The 20,210-nt window shown below is 59.2% G+C and overlaps 2 protein-coding genes across 2 annotated transcripts in view; one reads left to right on the top strand and one right to left on the bottom strand.

Annotated features, from left to right (window-relative positions):
• RNF167 (ring finger protein 167) overlaps window positions 1-6,748 on the bottom strand; it is a 13,382-nt gene extending 6,634 nt beyond the window's left edge. Inside the window, 8 exon segments of the mRNA XM_065569303.1 lie at window positions 879-972; window positions 1,951-2,056; window positions 2,523-2,613; window positions 2,924-3,011; window positions 3,382-3,504; window positions 3,877-3,957; window positions 4,111-4,222; window positions 6,592-6,748. Of these exon segments, the coding sequence (XP_065425375.1) occupies window positions 879-972; window positions 1,951-2,056; window positions 2,523-2,613; window positions 2,924-3,011; window positions 3,382-3,504; window positions 3,877-3,957; window positions 4,111-4,203 (676 nt within the window). The 5' untranslated portion in view covers window positions 4,204-4,222; window positions 6,592-6,748.
• Window positions 6,749-6,751: 3 nt separating this feature from the next.
• Window positions 6,752-18,792, top strand: LOC135975922 (uncharacterized). The gene is made up of 2 exons (XM_065569304.1): window positions 6,752-6,842; window positions 7,485-18,792. Exon 2 carries the CDS (start codon window positions 11,068-11,070, stop codon window positions 11,995-11,997), a length of 930 nt encoding a protein of 309 aa, XP_065425376.1. The 5' UTR covers window positions 6,752-6,842; window positions 7,485-11,067; the 3' UTR covers window positions 11,998-18,792.
• The last annotated feature ends 1,418 nt before the right edge of the window (window positions 18,793-20,210 follow it).

Here is a 20,210-nt window from a genome sequence, read left to right as displayed (position 1 = left end):
CCTCCACCGACCTCCCCGCCCCCCGCAGCACGCGCCCCCGGCGCCACCCTGGGGCGCCCTCCACCGACCTCCCCGCCCCCCGCAGCACCGCGCCCCCCGGCGCCACCCTGGGGCGCCCTCCACTGAGCTCCCGCCCCCCCGCAGCACCGTGCCCCCGGCGCCACCCTGGGGCGCCCTCCACTGACCTCCCGCCCCCCGCAGCACCGCGCCACCGGCGCCACCCTGGGGCGCCCTCCACTGACCTCCCCGCCCCCCGCAGCACCGTGCCCCCGGCGCCACCCTGGGGCGCCCTCCACCGACCTCCCCGCCCCCCGCAGCACCGCGCCCCCGGCGCCACCCTGGGGCGCCCTCCACCGACCTCCCCGCCCCCCGCAGCACCGCGCCCCCGGCGCCACCCTGGGGCGCCCTCCACCGACCTCCCCGCCCCCCGCAGCACCGCGCCCCCCGGCGCCACCCTGGGGCGCCCTCCACCGACCTCCCCGCCCCCGCAGCACCGCGCCCCCCGGCGCCACCCTGGGGCGCCCTCCACCGACCTCCCCGCAGCACCGCGCCCCGGCGCCACCCTGGGGCGCCCTCCACCGACCTCCCCGCCCCCCGCAGCACCGCGCCCCCGGCGCCACCCTGGGGCGCCCTCACCGACCTCCCCGCCCCCCGCAGCACCGCGCCCCCACCGCCACCCTGGGGCGCCCTCCACTGACCTCCCCGCCCCCCGCAGCACCGTGCCCCCGGCGCCACCCTGGGGCGCCCTCCACTGACCTCCCCGCCCCCCGCAGCACCGCGCCCCCGCGCCACCCTGGGGCATTGGGGGTCCTGACTCCCGGAGGGCGAGGTCCGGGGTGGGCTGTGGCGGGCGGCAGCGCCCCCTGGTGGCCAGTTACCTTTCTTGTACTTGTGGACGGGGATTTTCCTCAGCTGCTCCTTGGAGAGCCGGTTCCGCAGCAGCCTCTTGCGGTGCTGCACGCAGCGAACGATCTGCCAGCACAGACCGGGGGGCGTCAGGGGGGTCCGGGACTTCCCCCCCCCCCGCTCCGACCCCCCAGCCCCCCGCTCTGACCCCCCAGCCCCCACTCCCCTGCCAGAGCCGGGAGAGAACCCAGGAGTCCTGGCCCCCAGCCTCCCCGCTCCGACCCCCCAGCCCCCCCGCTCTGACCCCCCAGCCCCCACTCCCCTGCCAGAGCCGGGAGAGAACCCAGGAGTCCTGGCCCCCAGCCTCCCCGCTCCGACCCCCCAGCCCCCCCGCTCTGACCCCCCAGCCCCCACTCCCCTGCCAGAGCCGGGAGAGAACCCAGGAGTCCTGGCCCCCAGCCTCCCCGCTCCGACCCCCCAGCCCCCCCGCTCTGACCCCCCAGCCCCCACTCCCCTGCCAGAGCCGGGAGAGAACCCAGGAGTCCTGGCCCCCAGCCTCCCCGCTCCGACCCCCCAGCCCCACTCCCCTCCCAGAGCCGGGAGAGAACCCAGGAGTCCTGGCCCCCAGCCTCCCTGCTCCGACCCCCCAGCCTCCCCTCCCCCCCCCCCGCTCCGACCCCCCAGCCCCCACTCCCCTCCCAGAGCCGGGAGAGAAACCCAGGAGTCCTGGCCCCCAGCCCCTCCCTGCTCCGACCCCCCAGCCCCCACTCCCCTCCCAGAGCCGGGAGAGAACCCAGGAGTCCTGGCCCCCAGCCTCCCTGCTCCGACCCCCCAGCCTCCCCTCCCCCCCCCGCTCCAACCCCCCAGCCCCCACTCCCCTCCCAGAGCCGGGAGAGAACCCAGGAGTCCTGGCCCCCAGCCCCTGCTCTGACCCGCCAGCCCCCACTCCCCTCCCAGAGCCGGGGAGAGAACCCAGGAGTCCTGGCTCCCAGCCCCCACTGCTCTGACCCCCCCCCCCCCCCCCCGCTCCCAGAGCCGGGAAGAGAACCCAGGAGTCCTGGCTCCCAGCCTGTGCCCCGCACAGTGCGGTGGGATGTCACTCACCAGGATGGTGCACATCACGGCGATGATGATACCGACCACGCCGGTGAAGGGGATGAGATAATAACCCAGCGGGAAGATGTACTCAGGGATCAGGATAATGTGAGCGCTGGGTGACCGGAGACAGTGGGGTCAGTCAGGGCGGAGATGCTGGCCGCTAGCCCCCACTGTGCCTCCAGAGCAGAACCCAGGCGTCCTGGCTCCCAGCCCCCCCTGCTCTAACCCACCAGCCCCCACTCCCCTCCCAGAGCCGGGGCGAGAACCCAGGTGTCCTGGCTCCCAGCCCCCCCTGCTCTAACCCACCAGTCCCCTCTCCCCTCCCAGAGCCGGGGAGAGAACCCAGGAGTCCTGGCTCCCAGCCTCCGCCCCGGTCTAACCCCTCGACCCCACTCCCCTCCCTACTGATGGAGCACCCAGGGAGAGCAAGGCAGGTGACAGACATGTGTCCTGAGGGGGGGTGGGGGGGGAGCACCAGGCCCACGCTGGGGTTCCTCCGGGCTCAGGGGCTGCGAGGGGACAAGAGGAAGGGGGGGGGGGCTGGGCCGCGCCCCCCCCGCCGGAGGGCAGGTGCCTACCCCTTCTCATAGCTGAAGAGGGAGCGCAGGTAGTCGGCGGCCGTCTCCCCCACGAAGACTGACGGGATGGCGATTTGCTCCTGGATCCTCTCTGTGGGGTAGAGAGACGGCAGAGGGGCTCAGCCAGCCCCACAGGGGACGCCCCGACCCACACCCGGGGCACGGTCGCCCTTTGGACACTGGGTTCCCTCTGCCCAGAGCTCTCCCTGGGGGAGGCAGGTGGCATGGGGAGCACAGGCTGGGGGGATCCTGGTAGTGGGGGGTCTCACTCCTGCCCCCTGCTGCTAGGAGCTGCCACAATCCAGCCTGCAAATGGGGGGCGGGAACCCCGAGAGTAACCCCGTCCCATGGGAGAACTCAGGGGCGGAGCCTAGGGAAAGTCCCTCCCCTCCCCTACTCACCATCATTCCAGGCCATGTTGAGCAGTTTGTCGGAGCCCGTGTTATGGACCACGGCGGCGTCGAACCCGGCCTGCTGCGCGTGCCACACCTGGGGACGGGGGGGGAACGGGTCAGGGGGGGAAAGCACCCTCCAACAGCCAGGGAGAGAACCCAGGAGTCCGGGCTCCCAGCCTCCCCTGCTCTAACCCACCAGCCCCCACTCCCCTCCCAGAGCCCGGGAGAGAACCCAGGAGTCCTGGCTCCCAGCCTCCCCTGCTCTAACCCACCAGCCCCCACTCCCCTCCCAGAGCCCGGGAGGGAACCCAGGAGTCCTGGCTCCCAGCCTCCCCTGCTCTAACCCACCAGCCCCCACTCCCCTCCCAGAGCCCGGGAGAGAACCCAGAAGTCCTGGCTCCCAGTCCCCTTCCCCCCCCCCCGCTCTAACCCACCAGCCCTCACTGCCCCCTAGGCCCCCCCACCTTGATGTCGAAGTTGCACTCGTATCTGCGGATGAGGGCGATGAAGCGGGTGGCGTTGCTGGAGTTGGGGGGACCCTCGATAGGCTGACAGGCATTGCTGGGCCTGGCCTCCACCAAGTAGCCCTGGAGCAAAGCAGGACATCAGAGTCAATACACCACAGGCCTGCAGCCAGGCAGGATGAGCCGAGAACAGAACCCAGGAGTCCTGGCTCCCAGCCCCCTGCTCTGACCCACAAGCCCCCACTCCCCTCCCAGAGCCCGGGAGAGAACCCAGGAGTCCGGGCTCCCAGCCTCCCCTGCTCTAACCCACCAGCCCCCACTCCCCTCCCAGAGCCGGGGAGAGAACCCAGGAGTCCTGGCTCCCAGCCCCCCCTGCTCTGACCCACCAGCCCTCACTCCCCTCCCAAAGCCGGGGAGAGAACCCAGGCATCCTGGAGCCCCCCTGCTCTAACCACCAGCCCCCTGGACCTTGCTTCCCAAGCGCCAGCTACGCACCACAAGTCCTTCCCTGGGCAGCAGGGCCCCGAAGAGGGCGGGCAGGTCCGAGAAGTCCATGCTGGAGTTGTGATCCGTCACCTGCAGGGTGCGGGGGGAGAAGGATCAGGGTGGCACGAGGAAGGCTCCGGTTTCCCCCACCCCATCTAACCGCTCCCTGGGTCCCTGCCCCCAAAATCTCCCCACTCCCCCCTGGGCCCGGCGCCAGGCCAGGCCAAGCCCTCGGCCACTCACCGCGTGGATGTAGGCGTCTGTGGGGGGGAGCAGCAGACAGGCCCGGAGCAGGAGGGCGGTGACAGGGCTGGGGAAGGCGCGCTCGGGCCGCATCCTCGCGGCCGGCGGAGCCCTGCAAGGGGGAGAGGGGGGAGCCCAGCGTGTGAGACCCCCCGTCAGAAACCATCCCAGGGGGTAAACCGAGGCACGGTCAGTGCCAGAGCTGGGAGCAGACCCTGTCCCTCCAAGGTGTCAGAGGGGCAGGGTGGTTAGCACCCACCCCGGCCCCGTCGGAGTCTCGGAGCTGCCCCCCGCCTCGCGTCCCCGGAGGGCGGCCGCATGGAGAGACGGCCCCGGGGCTCGTAGCCAGGACAAAGGGCCCATTCACTGGCCACGAGGCAGCGCCGCGGCAGGGGGACGGGAGACAGGCACCGGCAGCGAACCCCTGACAGCGGCACCGAGGTAAGCAGAGGCCCAGATCCCAGCCAGGGTCCATCGGCCGTCGCCCCGTGGGATCAAGGGGGGTCGGATCCCGGCCAGGGTCAACGGGCCATCGCTCCTCCTCTAACCCACTAGACCCCACTCCCCTCTGGGACAGAACCCAGGAGTCCTGGCTCCCAGCCCCCCCTGCTCTAACCACCAGCCCCCACTCCCCTCCCAGAGCCCGGGAGAGAACCCATGAGTCCTGGCTCCCAGCCCCCCCCCCCGCTCTGAACCCCCAGCCCCCACTCCCCTCCCCGAGCCGGGGAGAGAACCCAGGAGTCCTGGCTCCCAGCTCCCTCTTGATGAGATGGTATGACGCGGGGCTGGCGGGAGCTGGGGGAGCCCTGCCCGAACAGGTCTGGGCGTGGACCAGAGGCCGACGCTCTTGGTGTCCTGGCCCAGGCCGGGAGGCGCTTGGCTTAGCCTGGCGCAGGGCGCAGCGGCCCGCCTGCCAGGGGCTCCGAAGCATGGAGCGAAGTTCAGGAGCGGGAGCGAAGAGCTGGCACCAGGCGGGCTGGGAAGTGGGCAGGGCCAGGCCTGAGGGGGAATTCCCCGGGGGACATGAGTTCAGAGGGTCTCAGTCCAGTTCTAAGATTGGGGTACCCATGGGGCCGGGCACAGCAGACACATGGGGCTGTCCCTGCCGTGAAAGCTTACGGTCTCACTCAGCGAGATGGACCACGGGTGGGGTGGGGAAACTGAGGCACGGAGGTGCCGGGACTTGCCTAGCAGGTCAGTGGCTGAGCTGGGAAGAGAATCTGGGCAGCCCGAATCTCAGGCCATGCCCGCTAGCCCACGCTGCCAGCCCGAGGGCTGAAGGGGTCACGCCAACTGAGCCCCTTTTCCCTATGCTAGTGCAGGGGTGTGAGGGGAGCTGTGTGGGGGGGGGCCATGGGTTGGGGGAGCTCCCTGGGCTCCTGTCTCAGCCCTGCTCACTTTAGGGGGAGAGGGGATGTGTACACAGCACTTGGGAGCACCACTAGCTCACCAACCCGGCGCTGAGACGCGCCCACCTCTGGGGCGGGGCAGCTGGTTACCCAGTGACCCCTCGCCCGGCACGGAGACGCGCCCACCTCTGGGGCGGGGCAGCTGGTTACCCAGTGACCCCTCGCCCGGTGCGGAGACGCGCCCACCTCTGGGGCGGGGCGGCTGGTTACCCAGGGACCCCTCGCCCGGTGCGGAGACGCGCCCACCTCTGGGGCGGGGCGGCTGGTTACCCAGGGACCCCTTGCCAGGCGCGGAGACGCGCCCACCTCTGGGGCGGGGCGGCTGGTTACCCAGTGACCCCTCGCCCGGCGCGGAGACGCGCCCACCTCTGGGGCGGGGCGGCCGGTTACCCAGGGACCCCTCGCCCGGCGCTGAGATTCAGCCACCTCTGGGGCGGGGCGGCCGGTTCCCCAGGGATCCCTTGCCCGGCGCTGAGACGCGCCCACCTCTGGGGTGGGGCGGTCGGTTACCCAGCGACCCCTCGCCAGGCGCGGAGACGCAGCCACCTCTGGGGCGGGGCGGCCGGTTACCCAGGGACCCCTCGCCCGGCGCTGAGATGCGCCCACCTCTGGGGCGGGGCGGCCGGTTACCCAGGGACCCCTCGCCCGGCGCTGAGATGCGCCCACCTCTGGGGCGGGGCGGCCGGTTACCCAGGGACCCCTCGCCCGGCGCTGAGATGCGCCCACCTCTGGGGCGGGGCAGCCGGTTACCCAGGGACCCCTCGCCCGGCGCTGAGATGCGCCCACCTCTGGGGTGGGGCGGCCGGTTACCCAGGGACCCCTCGCCCGGTGCTGAGACGCACCCTTGGCATTACCCCCTCTCCTGGCTGGGCTGGGGGGCTGGGTATGGTCCCCTCTGTCTGAGCCCCCAGTCCCCACAGGACCCTCTCCCCAAATGGGGATCCCTTCTCTCTCCCCCCAAAGCCCTGCAGCACCCCCTCACCAGATGGGGGATCCCTTCTCTCAGCCCCCCTGCCCAGCAGCAGGGCCCCCGATCTAGCTGGTGTACAAGGGGGGGGGCCCTCTCACTGACCTGTGGGGCTGGCGGGGTGCCTCCCCGGTCAGGGCTGGCTCATGGAGGAACAGGGGGTCTGCCCCCTAGAGCAGAGCTGGGTCAGGAACCAGGGTCCCCCTCTGCCTCTGTCTGTTTACAGCTCCTCTCGGGAACATGGGAGCTACCAGCTCTCGCGAGAGGAGGAGGAGCTACCCTTCCTCCCCTCCCCCCCCCCCAGTAACCCGGACGCCTGGGTTCTCTTCCCGGCTCTGGGAGGGGAGCAGGGGCTGGTGGGTTAGAGCAGCGGGGGCTGGGAGCCAGGACTCCTGGGTTCTCTCCCCAGCTCTGGGAGGGGAGCGGGGGCTGGTGGGTTAGAGCAGGGGGGGCTGGGAGCCAGGACACCTGGGTTCTCTCCCCAGCTCTGGGAGGGGAGTGGGGACTGGTGGGTTAGAGCAGGGGGGGCTGGGAGCCGGGACTCCTGGGTTCTCTCCCTGGCTCTGGGAGGGGAGCGGGGGCTGGTGGGTTAGAGCAGGGGGGGCTGGGAACCAGGACTCCTGGGTTCTCTCCCCGGCTCTGGGAGGGGAGTGGGGGCTGGTGGGTTAGAGCAGGGGGGGGCTGGGAGCCAGGACTCCTGAGTTCCATCGGGAGCTCTGCAAACTAACTTGCCATGTCCCCGCCCGGTGCCTTGGTTTCCCCCCTTAGCCCTGGGCCGGGCGAGGGTGAGGCTGCGTCCCTCCGGGGCTGAGATGCTCCTAGGCCTGGTCGTGTGCATCCGGGCCGGGGCTCCCCAAGGAGCGCGATCGGAGCGCCTGCCACTCGGGGACACTCCAGGCTCCCTGGTTTAACAGGGGCTGCTCCCTCTCGGCATGTCGCACGAATGCCTGCCGGGATTTCTGGGCTGCTGCGTGGTGATTTGACATGTTGTCTTGCAGGTCATTAGTTTTAAACGCAATCTGGCCGAGCCCTGCGGTTTGCAGGGCCGCTTCGAGAAACACGGCGAGCTTATTGGGCAGATCATGAAAATATAGATGCCACGCATGCCTGCGAAAAAGTCGAGCACCGTGGGGCTGCTGGTGGGCTGAGATCACTTCCTGTCTGGTAATGTCTCATTGTTTCCCCTGCCTGTCTGATGCCGTCTCTTGTCTCTCGTCTGAGACGTAGGTTGGGAGCTCTTTCAGACAGGGTGTGTTTGTACAGCGCCTAGCGCCGTGGGGTGCTGGCCCGTGACCGGGGCTCCTGGGCGCTACAATAAAGCACCTAGTCAAGAATAAGATGACGTAATTAGTCTAAATAGGATTGGGTCGGGTTGCTCTAAGCAAATAACCCCAGGGTGCTGTTGGGAGATGGAATTGGTGATTCAGTCAGGGATGCTGTCACCCCCAAGGTCTCACATTTCTAGGGGGCACCCATCTGCAGGGTGGGGGGCGCCGTAGGGGGCACTAGTCCTGACCCCAATGCCCCAGACGGTGCTGGGGGGTGCTGTGCTGCAGGGTGCGCTCTCTCCCCTGGTGTCAGTAACGACACCCCGTGCCTGCTCCCTGTTCTGCGCCTTGCTGCCAGGCCACCCGGCGTTACTCCGGCACGTTCACGTTTCTCTGGGTCTCGGCCCCTGAGGCCTGAGTGCCCCACGGAGCAAAGAGACAGGGAAAGGCCTCTCTCGGCTCAGCCAGGGGAGAAGGGAAACCAAGTCTGAGACAAGGAGGCAAAGGAATCCCAGAGTGGGAGTTCATTCCCCGCACCTGCCCCACGGCTCTGCCAAGGCCCGGTACCATGCCACCCCCCAGACCCTTCCAACCAGCTCACAGAAAGGATAGAAGTTGGTGCAAAACAGAACTGAAGGCACGTGATTGTAGCAGCATGCAGCGCGGTTCAGTCTGAGGATCAAAACCCACTGTGCCAAGATTGCCACCCACGGGTGCTGGCTCTCGCCACCCCCCCTGCTCTAATCAGGAGACCACACTCCTCTCCCAGGAGTCCTAGGAGAGGATTAGTGAGTGTCTTCTTCCTAGACAGTTGGGCCCTTTTTATTTGCACGGGCCGTGCTGCCATCTAGCAAGCGACGCACTTACAGGAGTTCACGCCCCACCTTGTAACAGGAGAGCACTTTCCTTCCCTTGGGGAGGCTGTCCTGTTTCAGCTGCAAAGCCACATGGGAGCAGGGCGCTGGGGCGTGTCTACAGAGACTGCGCGCTAAGCCTGGACTTCAACTCCGGTTTGCGCCCGAGCCCCCGTTCCGTCCACACGCTGATCAGTCTGACTCAGGTCAGCGAGCGCTCAGGGCTTGAGTCCTGCTGTGAGTCGGGTCCAAGCCCTGGCATTTCGCAGTGTGGACGCAGCTCGAGCCACAGCCCCCGGTCAGAAGGCGTGGACACGTTCACACGGCTGTGAGACCCAGCTCCAGCCATTGTTCAGCCAGGTTCACAGGACAGTGTGGACGCTCCAGCATGGGCCCCACGGCTGTGGGCTCTGTGTAGACGTACTCCTGGAAGCGCTGGGCAATTCAGGAGCCGAAGGCCCTGCATCTCTTCCCTGGAAGCTTTGCTGGGGTGTGTGTCTCCTTGGCAGGTACCTGGAGCTGGGGATCCCCTATTCTGACCCCACGCAAGTCTCCCCTCCAGTGAGCCGCTCCACCCCACGGAGGCAGAGGAAGCGGGTCGCTGCCTGGGGGTGAGGGGTGGCAAAAGGTACTGCAGGACCTTGCTGGGGCTTGTTTGCATGGGAATCATTTCCAGAGATTGCTTTGAGCCTGGAGTGACTGCCCCAGCCCGCACGGGGCAGAGCAGAGGGGCTGCGACTCAGCGTTCCCCCCCCCCCGCATTTTCTTTGTCTTATTTCACAGTGGTCAGCCCCAAAACACTGAGGACTCGTTCCAGCTGCGGTTTCTAATCGCTCTCCGATGCGGTAGCGGTCCACAGCCTTGAGCGACGGCAGGGAAGCAGCTGCTGACTCGGCATGCTAGCGGGGACGTGGGAAGCTGGTAACAGGGGGGCTGGAACAATTTGTACAGTGGGGGTGCTGAGACCCATTGAACTACACTATCAACTCTGTATGCGATGGAAGCCACGTCAAGCCGGGGGTGCAGCAGCACCCATGGTCGGTAACCATGCTGAGCAGCTGTTTTGAAGCTGGCATGGAAACACGACGGACGGATGGCCCTGCATGGGCACCCCGTGCCCTCGTAGGTAGAAGTTGGAAGCTCGTTGTGCGCGAGCGGTAGTGAGCGGTAGCTGTCAGGTACAAAACTGGCAGCCCTCTGGAGCACCCACCCGATCCAGCCTGGCCCTGCAGGGAGCAGATCGGAGCCGTGTCATTCGCACGCAGGTGTTTGACATGATGAATTGCGTGCGTGGGTCACCAGCTGGTAACGACAGGTACTGGAGTGCTTGGAAGTGAATTCTCGGCTCCTATGAGCTGTGGCGCAAACGTAGTATCAAGAAGGGGCCTATGTCGAGCTGTAGTCTCTTGGCAAGGATAGGGGAATTCCTGGTCTGGGCAAATACTGTCAGAGAGTGGAAAAACAATAGCACAGAACTGGTCAGTAATTGGCTCACCTCTACGCTACATAGGTTACATAGGACTCCTGGGTTCTCTTCCTGGCCCCGGGAGGGGAGTGGGGTCTGGGGTGTGTGACGAACTGGGACTATTCTTAATGTGTTGGCTGGGATGGGAGTGTTGGCTGGGAAGGTTGCAGGGGAGTGTGGCTAGGACGGTCTGCATTGGGGGATGGGAGACTGACCGGAGAATACCTGAGCATGTAACATGAGAACCCAGGAAGGGGTTAGAGGCCAGGTGACACCTTGGCCCCGGACAAAGGCTGGGGGAGGAGACGCTGGAGGGAGTTGGAGTTTCAGGAGCTGGCAGGTAATGGAGGGGAGCCCGGACGGGGCTCTGACCCCCCCCAATGGGGCTGTGGTGCCCCTGGGACCCCAAGATGGACCTATCTGAGCGGGTCCTGTGGTCTGTGCCTGCAAGACCTGTCTTGGACTGTGTTCCTGTCGTCTAAATAAACCTTCTGCTTTACTGGCTGGATGAGAGTCATGGTGAATCGCAGGAAGCCAGGGATGTGGGGCCTTGTGTCCCCCCACACTCCGAGACAGAGGGTTAAAGCAGGGGGTCTGGGCACCAGGACTCCTGGGTTCTCTCCCCAGCTCCCCCCACACTCCATGACAACTGGTGGCAGAGGTGGGATGTACTGCACCCCGTGGATGGCACTTCCTGCAGTAAGTGACTGGGGAGCAGTAAAACGAAGGGTGATTGGCGGGGACCAGGTGGGCTGAAGCGTCGGAGAGAGATGGTTCAGGGGGTGATTGACCCCTGGGAGTGTGTGACCAGAGAGAAGGACTGTTGCAGTAACAGGGTCCCCCGGGGGGATCGCAGTGAGCGGTCCCGGGGCGGAGGAGTCTGCACCTCGACCCTGGCAGAGAGGGGGTGACCTGAAGAAGGGCTGGCACACTAGGGGTCCCCCGGGAACGGTGGAAAGCGGAGAGCACAGGCCGGCGAGTGACCAGCCGGAGGATGGATGCTAAACGCCTTAAGAGCGACCTGGTGGAGCTGTGCAGGCAGAGGGGGCTGCGCATTGGGAGGTCCACCAAAGAACAGCTCATTGCCCGGCTGGAGGAGAGGGATCGCTTGGATGAACCGAGCCCTGTCCCTGAGGGAAGCCGCCCGGCAGATGCAGCGTGGGCCCTGGGGCCTGACATGGCTGGGAGGGGTCAGACTGCTGTCAAGGACATCCCGAGACCCAGCCTACCTATGCCTAGGGGAGGGGTTGGGGGAAACCCAGCGAATACCGGGGTCACCCCGGTGGCCAGCAGGGGATCGTCCCGGCAGAGCTCCCCGTCCCTGGAATGGATGCGACTGGAATGTGAATGGGAGATGAGACTGAAAGAGCTCGAGTTAAGGCAGCAAGAACTGAAGCAGGAGCAGGAAGAGAAGGAGAAACAACATGAGCGGGACCAACGTCAGCATGAGCTGGAACTGGCCAGGCCGAGGAGCAGTGGGGCCCCGGCTGCGGTGAGCGAGGGGGGACCCAAGACTGCAAAGAGCTTTGATCAGTGCTTCCTGGCCCAGCGTAAGGAGGGGGAGGACATGGATACCTTCCTGACGGCCTTTGAGAATACCTGCGAGCTGCTCCAGGTTGACCCTGCAGACAGGCTCCAGTTTCTCATCCCCTCACTGGACCCCACAGCCAGGGAGGTGTACAGCCGACTGAAAGGGGCGGAGACAGGGGACTACGAACTGTTCAGAAAGGCCCTGCTCCGCGAGTTTGGGCTGACCCCTGAGATGTACCGGAAAAGGTTCTGGAGTCAGTGTAAAACCCGTGAGGTCACATACCTACAACTAGCCAACCGGGCGCAGGGGTATGCCCGCAAGTGGACAGCTGGGGCCCAAACTATAGAGGACCTGCTTGACCTATTCGTGCTGGAGCACGTGTATGAGCAGTGACCATCCAACCTGAGGCGATGGTTGATGGACCAAAAGCCAGAGAACCCACAGCACGCAGGCCAGCTGGCCGACGAGTGTGTGAACAGTCGGGCCGGGGATAACTGGGAGGAGTCCCAAAGGAACTGTAGATAAATCTCTGTATTAGGCTATTTTGTATAACTCTGTATTAAGCTATTTTCACTTTGTATCAGATCCCTATATATATGAACTTTGTATCAGATCCCTATGTAGAAAAACTTATAGAAAACTTTGTGTTAAGCCTTGATATAATATTATAGCCCCTAAGGATAGTTAAAGTAGAAGAAAAATGTCTTTTTGCTAGCAGTAGAATAAGATCTTCCCCCCCCCCCACTCTCTTAATCAATTGCCCTATTGAATGAACGAGGTGTGAATGAGGAAGACAGCACCTCCAGACAGCTGCAACCCTTGGAGAGGGGATGGAAGCCAAATCCAAGGACAATAAAACCTGTCAAGTGGGCTCATGAAAGAAGATCAGACATATTAAGTATCAGGGGGTATTATATTAAGTATCAGGAGTGGCTGGCTCATTACAGAAGCAGCTTTTCCTCTCCTGGAATTGACACCTCCTCATCTATTGTTGGGAGTGGACTACATCCACCCTGATTGAATTGGCCCTGTCAACACTGGTTCTCCACTTGTGAAGTAACTCCCTGCTCTCCATGTGTCAGTATATAATGCCTGCATCTGTAACTTTCACTCTATGCATCCGAAGAAGTGAGGTTTTTACCCATGAAAGCTTATGGCCAAATAAATCTGTTAGTCTTTAAGGTACCACCAGACTCCTTGTTGTTTTGATCAGACATATTGACGGCCTCGGGGGCTAGGAGCCAGCACCTTCTTTTGGAAAACACCCTCTTTGAACAGCAGTGGGACAACCCCCAGAGACAAGCAGCACAAAGGACCAACGGACACAGACACGGAGTTTGAATCTGTACATTTGCACGAGAGGGAAGCGGCTATAAAAGTGAGGTGTCTTGCACAGGACCCCGGGTCTCGTCTCGTCAATGTCGGAGCATCGATCCGGATCGGCAGAAGCCCGGCTCCACCCCTCCCCCATCTAACTTGCCTGGCCAGTGCAGTTAAAGGGAGCAGCTAGTTGGTAACAACAAGACAGAGTGTGCTTGTGTGTGTGTGTGTGTGTGTGAGTGTACTATATATAGATATCATATGCGTATGATACAGTGTTAACGAATACACGTATTACTAATAAATGTGGCGTTTTGCCTTGTTCCCCCAGAAAAGATCCTGCGCAGTACTTTAAGTACAACATTTTGGTGGAGAATTGCGAAAGGGGGAAAGGTACCACGAGCATTTATTGAGTAATGAAATACTGAGAAGTATGGAAAAGGGATCACAAATCTTGAAAAGTATTAATAAGTAATCAATTATTAAGGTGTGCACACCCCCGGTGGTAGAAGGCCAAGTAAAGAGAGGAGGAGAAGTAGCTTTCTCACTCCCCCGGTCTGTAGAGTCGCCGGCAATAGAAAGAAGGGAGGAGAAATAGCTTTCTCGCTCCAGGAAAAGAGGTATTGGTAAATAAGAGTAAAGAGATAAGCATTGCTGTTTTAGTCCCAATAGGAGGTTGGGTATACTAGAAAATGTTTAAAGATCAACAGTCTTTTAAGAAGGCTCCCAGAGAGGAGACTGAGAAATTGGCATTTGTAAAAGATGTTACTCCTTTTGAACACATCTTGCAAAAATTCAGGGACACAGCCCTTGGTCTGATCAAGTGTTAGCTGATGTCCACACAATTTCAGACCTAGAAGATAAATGGGCTCGGTACATATTGATATATAAACCCTCAACTCCAAAAACAAAGGAAGCAGCTGCAGTTTGGCTTCTATGGAAAACCTGTAATGAGGTATTCCTTCAATTGGCTGGATGTAAAAATGAAAACAAGGAACTGCACCAAGATTTGCAAACCTCTGCTGCAGAAGCAGATCAGAGGAATGGAAAACCTGTCGTATGAAAGGAGACTAGAGGAGCTTGGGTTGTTTAGTCTGACAAAGCGAAGGCTGAGGGGGGATATGATTGCTATCTTTAAATATATTAGAGGGATTAATACAAGGGAGGGAGAAGAATTATTCCAGCTTAGTACTAATGTGGACATGAGAACGAATGGATATAAACTGGCCGTGGGGAAGTTCAGGCTTGAAATTAGACGTAGGTTTCTGACCGTCAGAGGGGTGAAATATTGGAACGGCCTTCCGAGGGAAACGGTGGGGGCGACGGACCTGTCTGGTTTTAAGATTAAGTTAGATAAGTTTATGGAGGGAATGGTTTAATGGTAAAACATAGTAGTCAAGGAAAGCCAAGCAATGGTGGGTAAATAGTATAATGGCTAACAGGGGTCAGGCTGGAGACTCTTGCCTATATGCTCGGGGTTCTACTGATCGCCATATTTGGGGTCGGGAAGGAATTTTCCTCCAGGGCAGATTGGCTGAGCCTCTGGAGGTTTTTCGCCTTCCTCTGCAGCATGGGGCAGGGATCTCTAGCAGGAGGGTCTCTGCCGATTGAAGTCACTAAAAACAGGATTGGGGACTTCAACAGCAGAGTCCAGGGAAGGGGTAGGGACGGTTTTATGGCCTGCAGCATGCAGGGGGTCAGACCAGATGATCATAATGGTCCCTTCTGACCTCAAAGTCTATGAGTCTATGAGTCTATGAGTAAATGGAAATGGAAATGTCTGGCCATTAGTACCCAAACCCAGCTAGATGCCCTTAGGGATGGGTACATTTAAACATTTTCTAGTATACCCAACCTCCTATTGGGACTAAAACAGCAATGCTTATCTCTTTACTCTTATTTACCAATACCTTCGGATCCAAAGAAGTGGGCTGTAGTCCACGAAAGCTTATGCTCTAATAAATTTGTTAGTCTCTAAGGTGCCACAAGTACTCCTGTTCTTCTTTTTGCGGATACAGACTAACACGGCTGCTACTCTGAAACCTGCTAGCAAAAAGACATTTTTCTTCTACTTTAACTATCCTTAGGGGCTATAATATTATATCAAGGCTTAACACAGAGATGTATCTACATTGTCCCGCTTTTGACCTCTCAAGAACAATTCTTGAGTGGTCACAATTTAAATCTTGTGTGTCTCTTTTAAATCTATGTATTGGGTACATTGACAAACAAAATGAGGCCCAAGTTTGATGCTGCAATAGCCATCAAACAATAAAAGTCACTGAGGTTAGGACCTTCTTAAGCACACACAACAAATAAGATTTTGTAGGAGTACCACAGTTGTCATGCAAGGTTAAGCTGATTTGGACTTAAACTAACATTCAGTTGCTAAAATGTTGCAGAATCCCCTATTCCTAACAGTTGTTCTCAAGAGGTCTCTGGGGACCTGAAAGATGGAGCCCTACAATTATGGGCCAAAGTCTTACAGGTTATGGGGGCCCAAGAACTACCTTATAGGGCTTGGAGAAGTAGAACCAGGGTGCATAGAGGAAAGTGTGGAATTAATAATACAAGCAAATGTAACTAACAATACAAATGTATCAATAACAAAAATCAACAACAAAATGATTAGAGAACCTAACAAAAAATAAACAAAGAATAAATAAACCTGATGCATTGGGGACCAAAGTCTTTCAGACAGAGGTGGATGTGATTGAGTATCCCCTCTTTCTCTGGACCCAATGCTAGCACAGGACACCCACCAGAGACAGACACAGACACAGAACATGCAACACAGACTTTGTCGTGACACTATAACCATGGTATTTTATCACTCTTCAGCTGGTACCAGCTCTCCTGATGTTCTGGTTCAGAGCCTGAAAGATAGAAGCTTGGAGACAAATTAGCACAGTGCTCCCACCACGGCAGACCCTGCTCGGTCTCTGCCACAGCGTGTTCCGTTTTTGTTAGTAACGTTGGTATCTGTAGCTTAGGAAAACAATTTTAGTTGCGAGACATGAACCCATTTTAGCTTTCCCTCTTTATCTATTCGGTACACCAAAGGGCTAAGCCGGTCCACAATGGAATATGGACCTATCCATTTAGATTCCAAATTATGCTCCCTTCTACCCAATTTTAAATACATGACCAGATCCCCGGCCTCCCAGAGCTGGGAGTTACCAGCTTTCTGTTTATGGAGCTTGTTATTCATTTTATCAATGGCCTCATTAATCCGGTATTGCAAGGTCAATTTGTCCTCTTGTAATTGTTTGAGCCACTGAAAATAATCATGCTGTGGTGTTACCACATCCATTTCCCCTGATCCTAAACCCGTCTGTGTGGGATCAATCATCAGACTCATCGGTTTGTCCAAATACAATTTGAAATGTCTGTATTTTTGTTTTCAGGCGGTTGCTACTACACATAGCTGCCAGAATTAAAGGCAGCTTATCAGACCGACAGAACAGGCCTGCCACGATGCTGGAAGAGAGTGACCCTGGGACCTCCCAAAGGGGAAACATGGAGAACCCCCTCCCAAGGGGAACACCCAGCATCAGGACCAACCGACTGGCTCGAGGGGTCCCACGGGACATGGGCTGCTATTACTGTGGCCAAAGAGGCCACATATGGGCCCAGTGCCCCAGGCTCAGGGACAGACTGAGCAAACTGAACCCACAGAGGGTTGACTGGATAGAGACCCAGACGGATGAGGGGCAGCATTCCCAGGGAAGGGGGGCTGACAGCTTCCCAACGGCTCAGGCGGGAGGAGGGTCCCAGGCCAGCTCCTCTTGGGGGCTGGATGCTCTGGACTCAAGGTTCTCCGTTTACAGGGTGGACGTGGGGCGGTCCCTGCGGAGTGAGTGCCTCGTTCCCCTGGAGGTGGATGGGAGGAATGTCAATGGATACTGGGACACGGGCGCTGAGGTGACGCTGGCCCGGCCCGAGGTGGTGGCCCCAGATCAGGTGCTGCCCAACACCTATCTAACCCTGACAGGGGTGGGCGGGACCCCATTCAAGGTGCCTATGAGGGTACACCTGAAGTGGGGGGCCGAGGGCCCCAAGGAAGTGGGGGTGCACCACCATTTGCCCACTGAGGTGCTAATGGGGAGGGACCTGGAGGACTGATTAAGCAACCCCCAGGGTGCCCTGGTCGTGACCCATAGCCAGAGCCGGCAAGGGGCACTGCGCCCTGACAACGGGGAGGGTACCTTGCCTGAGGCGCAGGACCCTAACCTGATGGGGAGGGTGCAAAACCCCCCACTTCGTCACAGAAGGAACGCCCAGGGACATGGCTCAGGGAGGCTGCGGCTTCAGACCCAGCTGGCGAGAGAGAGCAGGTGGCCATCCCTGTCCCAGCTGCTGAGTTCCAGGCCGAGTTGCAGAAAGATCCCTCCTTGCGGAAGATAAGGGACCTGGCCGACCCCAGTGCAGTACAGACCATGGGGAGAGGTGGCCGGAAAAGGTTCCTGTGGGAGAAGGGGTTCCTGTACCGAGAATGGGCTCCCCCAGGGAAAATGGAGTCAGGGGGGATCAGGAGGCAGATGGTGGTACCCCAGAAGTATTGCCGCCAGCTGCTGTACGGGACCCATGACATTCCCCTCTCAGGGCACCAGGGAACCTGGCGTACCCAGCAGAGGCTGCTACGGAGCTTTTACTGGCCTGGGGTCTTTGTTACTGTCCGACAGTACTGCCGATCCTGTGACCCCTGTCAGAGGGGGAGGAAGGCCCGGGACAAGGGGAAAACGGCTTTAGGACCCTTGCCCAGCATAGAGGAGCCTTTCCAGAGGGTGGCCAAGGTCAAAAGTGGGGCTCTGAATGAAGAGAGCCCGAATCACAGACCTGTAGACTGGAGCGCTGGGAGAAGACCCCAGCCCAGTTGGAACCCCAGGGGTATTGGGGTGGGAAAAGGGCACAGGCCGCATAAACCTTCCCACAGGCGAACTATGAGTGCCATCGAGCACCCCCGACCTAAGGGGGGGGGGCGTGAAACTGGAGGGGCCTGGTGTAATTCTCACCAAGGAATGGGAGGGATGTTTGAGCATCCATGGGAACATGGGTAGGTTCGAACTTCCCCAGGTCACTGGCTGAAGTGACCCTGCTCAGTTCGGTCTCGAAGTGGGGGAGAGATGTGACGAACTGGGACTGTTCTTACTGTGGTCTGTGAATGCTGAGTGGGGAGTGTTGGCTGGGAAGGTTGCAGGGGAGTGTGGCTAGGACGGTCTGCACTGGGGGTGGGAGACTGACCGGAGAATACCTGAGCATGTAACATGAGAACCCAGGAAGGGGTTAGAGGCCAGGTGACACCTTGGCCCAGGAAACTGGACAAAGGCTGGGGGAGGAGATGCTGGAGGGAGTTGGAGTTTCAGGAGCTGGCAGGTAATGGAGGGGAGCCCGGACGGGGCTCTGACCTCCCCAACGGGGCTGTGGTGCCCCTGGGACCCCAAGATGGACCTAATTGAGGGGGTCCTGTTGTCTGTACCTGCAAGACCTGTCATGGACTGTGTTCCTGTCGTCTAAATAAACCTTCTGCTTTACTGGCTGGCTGAGAGTCACGGTGAATCGCAGGAAGCCGGGGGTGTGGGGCCTTGTGTCCCCCCCACACTCCGAGACAGGGGGTTAAAGCAGTGGGGCTGGGCACCAGGACTCCTGGGTTCTCTCCCCAGCTTGGGGTTGGGGGGGTCTAGTGGTTAAATCAGGGATGTCGAGGCATTAGGAGTATTAATTCCCGGAGTATTCTTTCTGAGAGGACAGCATTGGTGGTTGAGCACTGATCGCCAAGTATTATTTCGGAAAGAGCACCATTAGCTGTTGTGGATTAATCCCGAGTGTGATGTTGCACTCCGTATGATGTTATGAAAATATGCTAATGAGTGTGAATATAACGTTACTGGAATCTGCTTCGTGCAAAAGGTCACTTGTAAGGTATCATTACAAAGCTTATAATCTACTGAGTGTGATCATCCTATTTGTATAAGTGTATCACTCTTGTATCTGAAACTAGAAATATTCAATATAACTCTGGGGGCCTATTGTAATTATGCAAAGTGTGGGCCAAGAATGATATACTTATAAAAATAGGATGACCACACTCAGTAGATTACAAGATTTGTAATGATACCTTACAAGAGACCTTTTGCATGAAGCATATTCCAGTTACATTATATTCACACTCGTTAGCATATTTTGATAACTTCATACAGAGTGTAACGTCACACCGAGTATTATTGCTGAGGGGAGGCATTGATAGTTGAAGATCAACTCCCCGAAGTATTATTTCTGAAGGAAGCAATGTTGGCAGTTGATTATTAATGCCGAGTATTATGTCTGCAGAGGTGGTATTGGTTGAGTGTTAATCCACAATGATTGAGGCTCAACCTCCAAGTACTATTTCTGAGGAGGGTGATGGTGGTTGTTGAATATTAATCTCCCATTTTGTCTGAGGGGGCAGCATTGGTTATTGAGTATTAATCTCCTGGTACTTCTAAGTGCCAGCACTGGCAATTTAAGATTGACCTTGACCTCTAAGTGTTATTTCTCAAGAGATGTTAGTGATTGAAGATTGATTCCTGAGTATTATTTCTGGGGAGCGTATGGAGTATTTATTCCCTCCCTGGATACATGTAGAGGACACTGTGCTGAAGATTGATCCTAGAGTATTATTTATGGGTGGTACTGTCCACTGAGAATTTATCCCCTGGGGTATTATTTGTAAGCGGCAATATGTGCAGAGTATTGATCCACAGGTAATATTTGAGTGGTGCTTCCCTGGAGTATTTATCCCAGGGAGGGGGGGATTATTTCTAGGCCACAGTGGGTGCTTTATTATTCATATGTGTGGAGTATTTTACTATTTTCACCAGGGTGTTATTTCCTGGGGACACCATGAGCCAAGCATGCCATGGGGATATTGATCCCTGAGTATTGGGTGGCCATACTATGTACCCTCGTCCCCAAGTATGAGTCACGTGTGGTGCTGTTCACAGAATATGTACCCCCTGGGGATTAGTTGTAAGGGACATTGGGTGTCTAGTATATATCCCCAAGTATTACTGGGGGGGGGGTACTTTTTGGTCAAGCATATTATTTCTAGAGAATACTGTGAGCTGAGCATGTCATGAGGACGTTGATACCTCAGTATTATTGGGGGGGGGTGTATGTGTGCCTTAGCATGTATCTTTGCACCCCAGTATTACTCCTGGGTGGTGCTGCCCCTGGAGTATCCCCCCAACCAGAGTATCACCGGGAAGGGCTCGTAGGTGCCGAGTATCAATACTCGAGTATTGTTG

Source organism: Chrysemys picta, chromosome 16, assembly GCF_011386835.1.
Source record: "Chrysemys picta bellii isolate R12L10 chromosome 16, ASM1138683v2, whole genome shotgun sequence".
Taxonomy (NCBI): Eukaryota; Metazoa; Chordata; order Testudines; family Emydidae; genus Chrysemys; species Chrysemys picta.
Note: the sequence above shows the minus strand (reverse complement) of the source record. Positions and strands in the feature narration are given on the sequence as shown.

Bases quoted from the DNA above. Each gene is read 5' to 3' on its own strand.
- LOC135975922 (XM_065569304.1), top strand. From the start codon at position 11,068: ATGGATGCTAAACGCCTTAAGAGCGACCTGGTGGAGCTGTGCAGGCAG.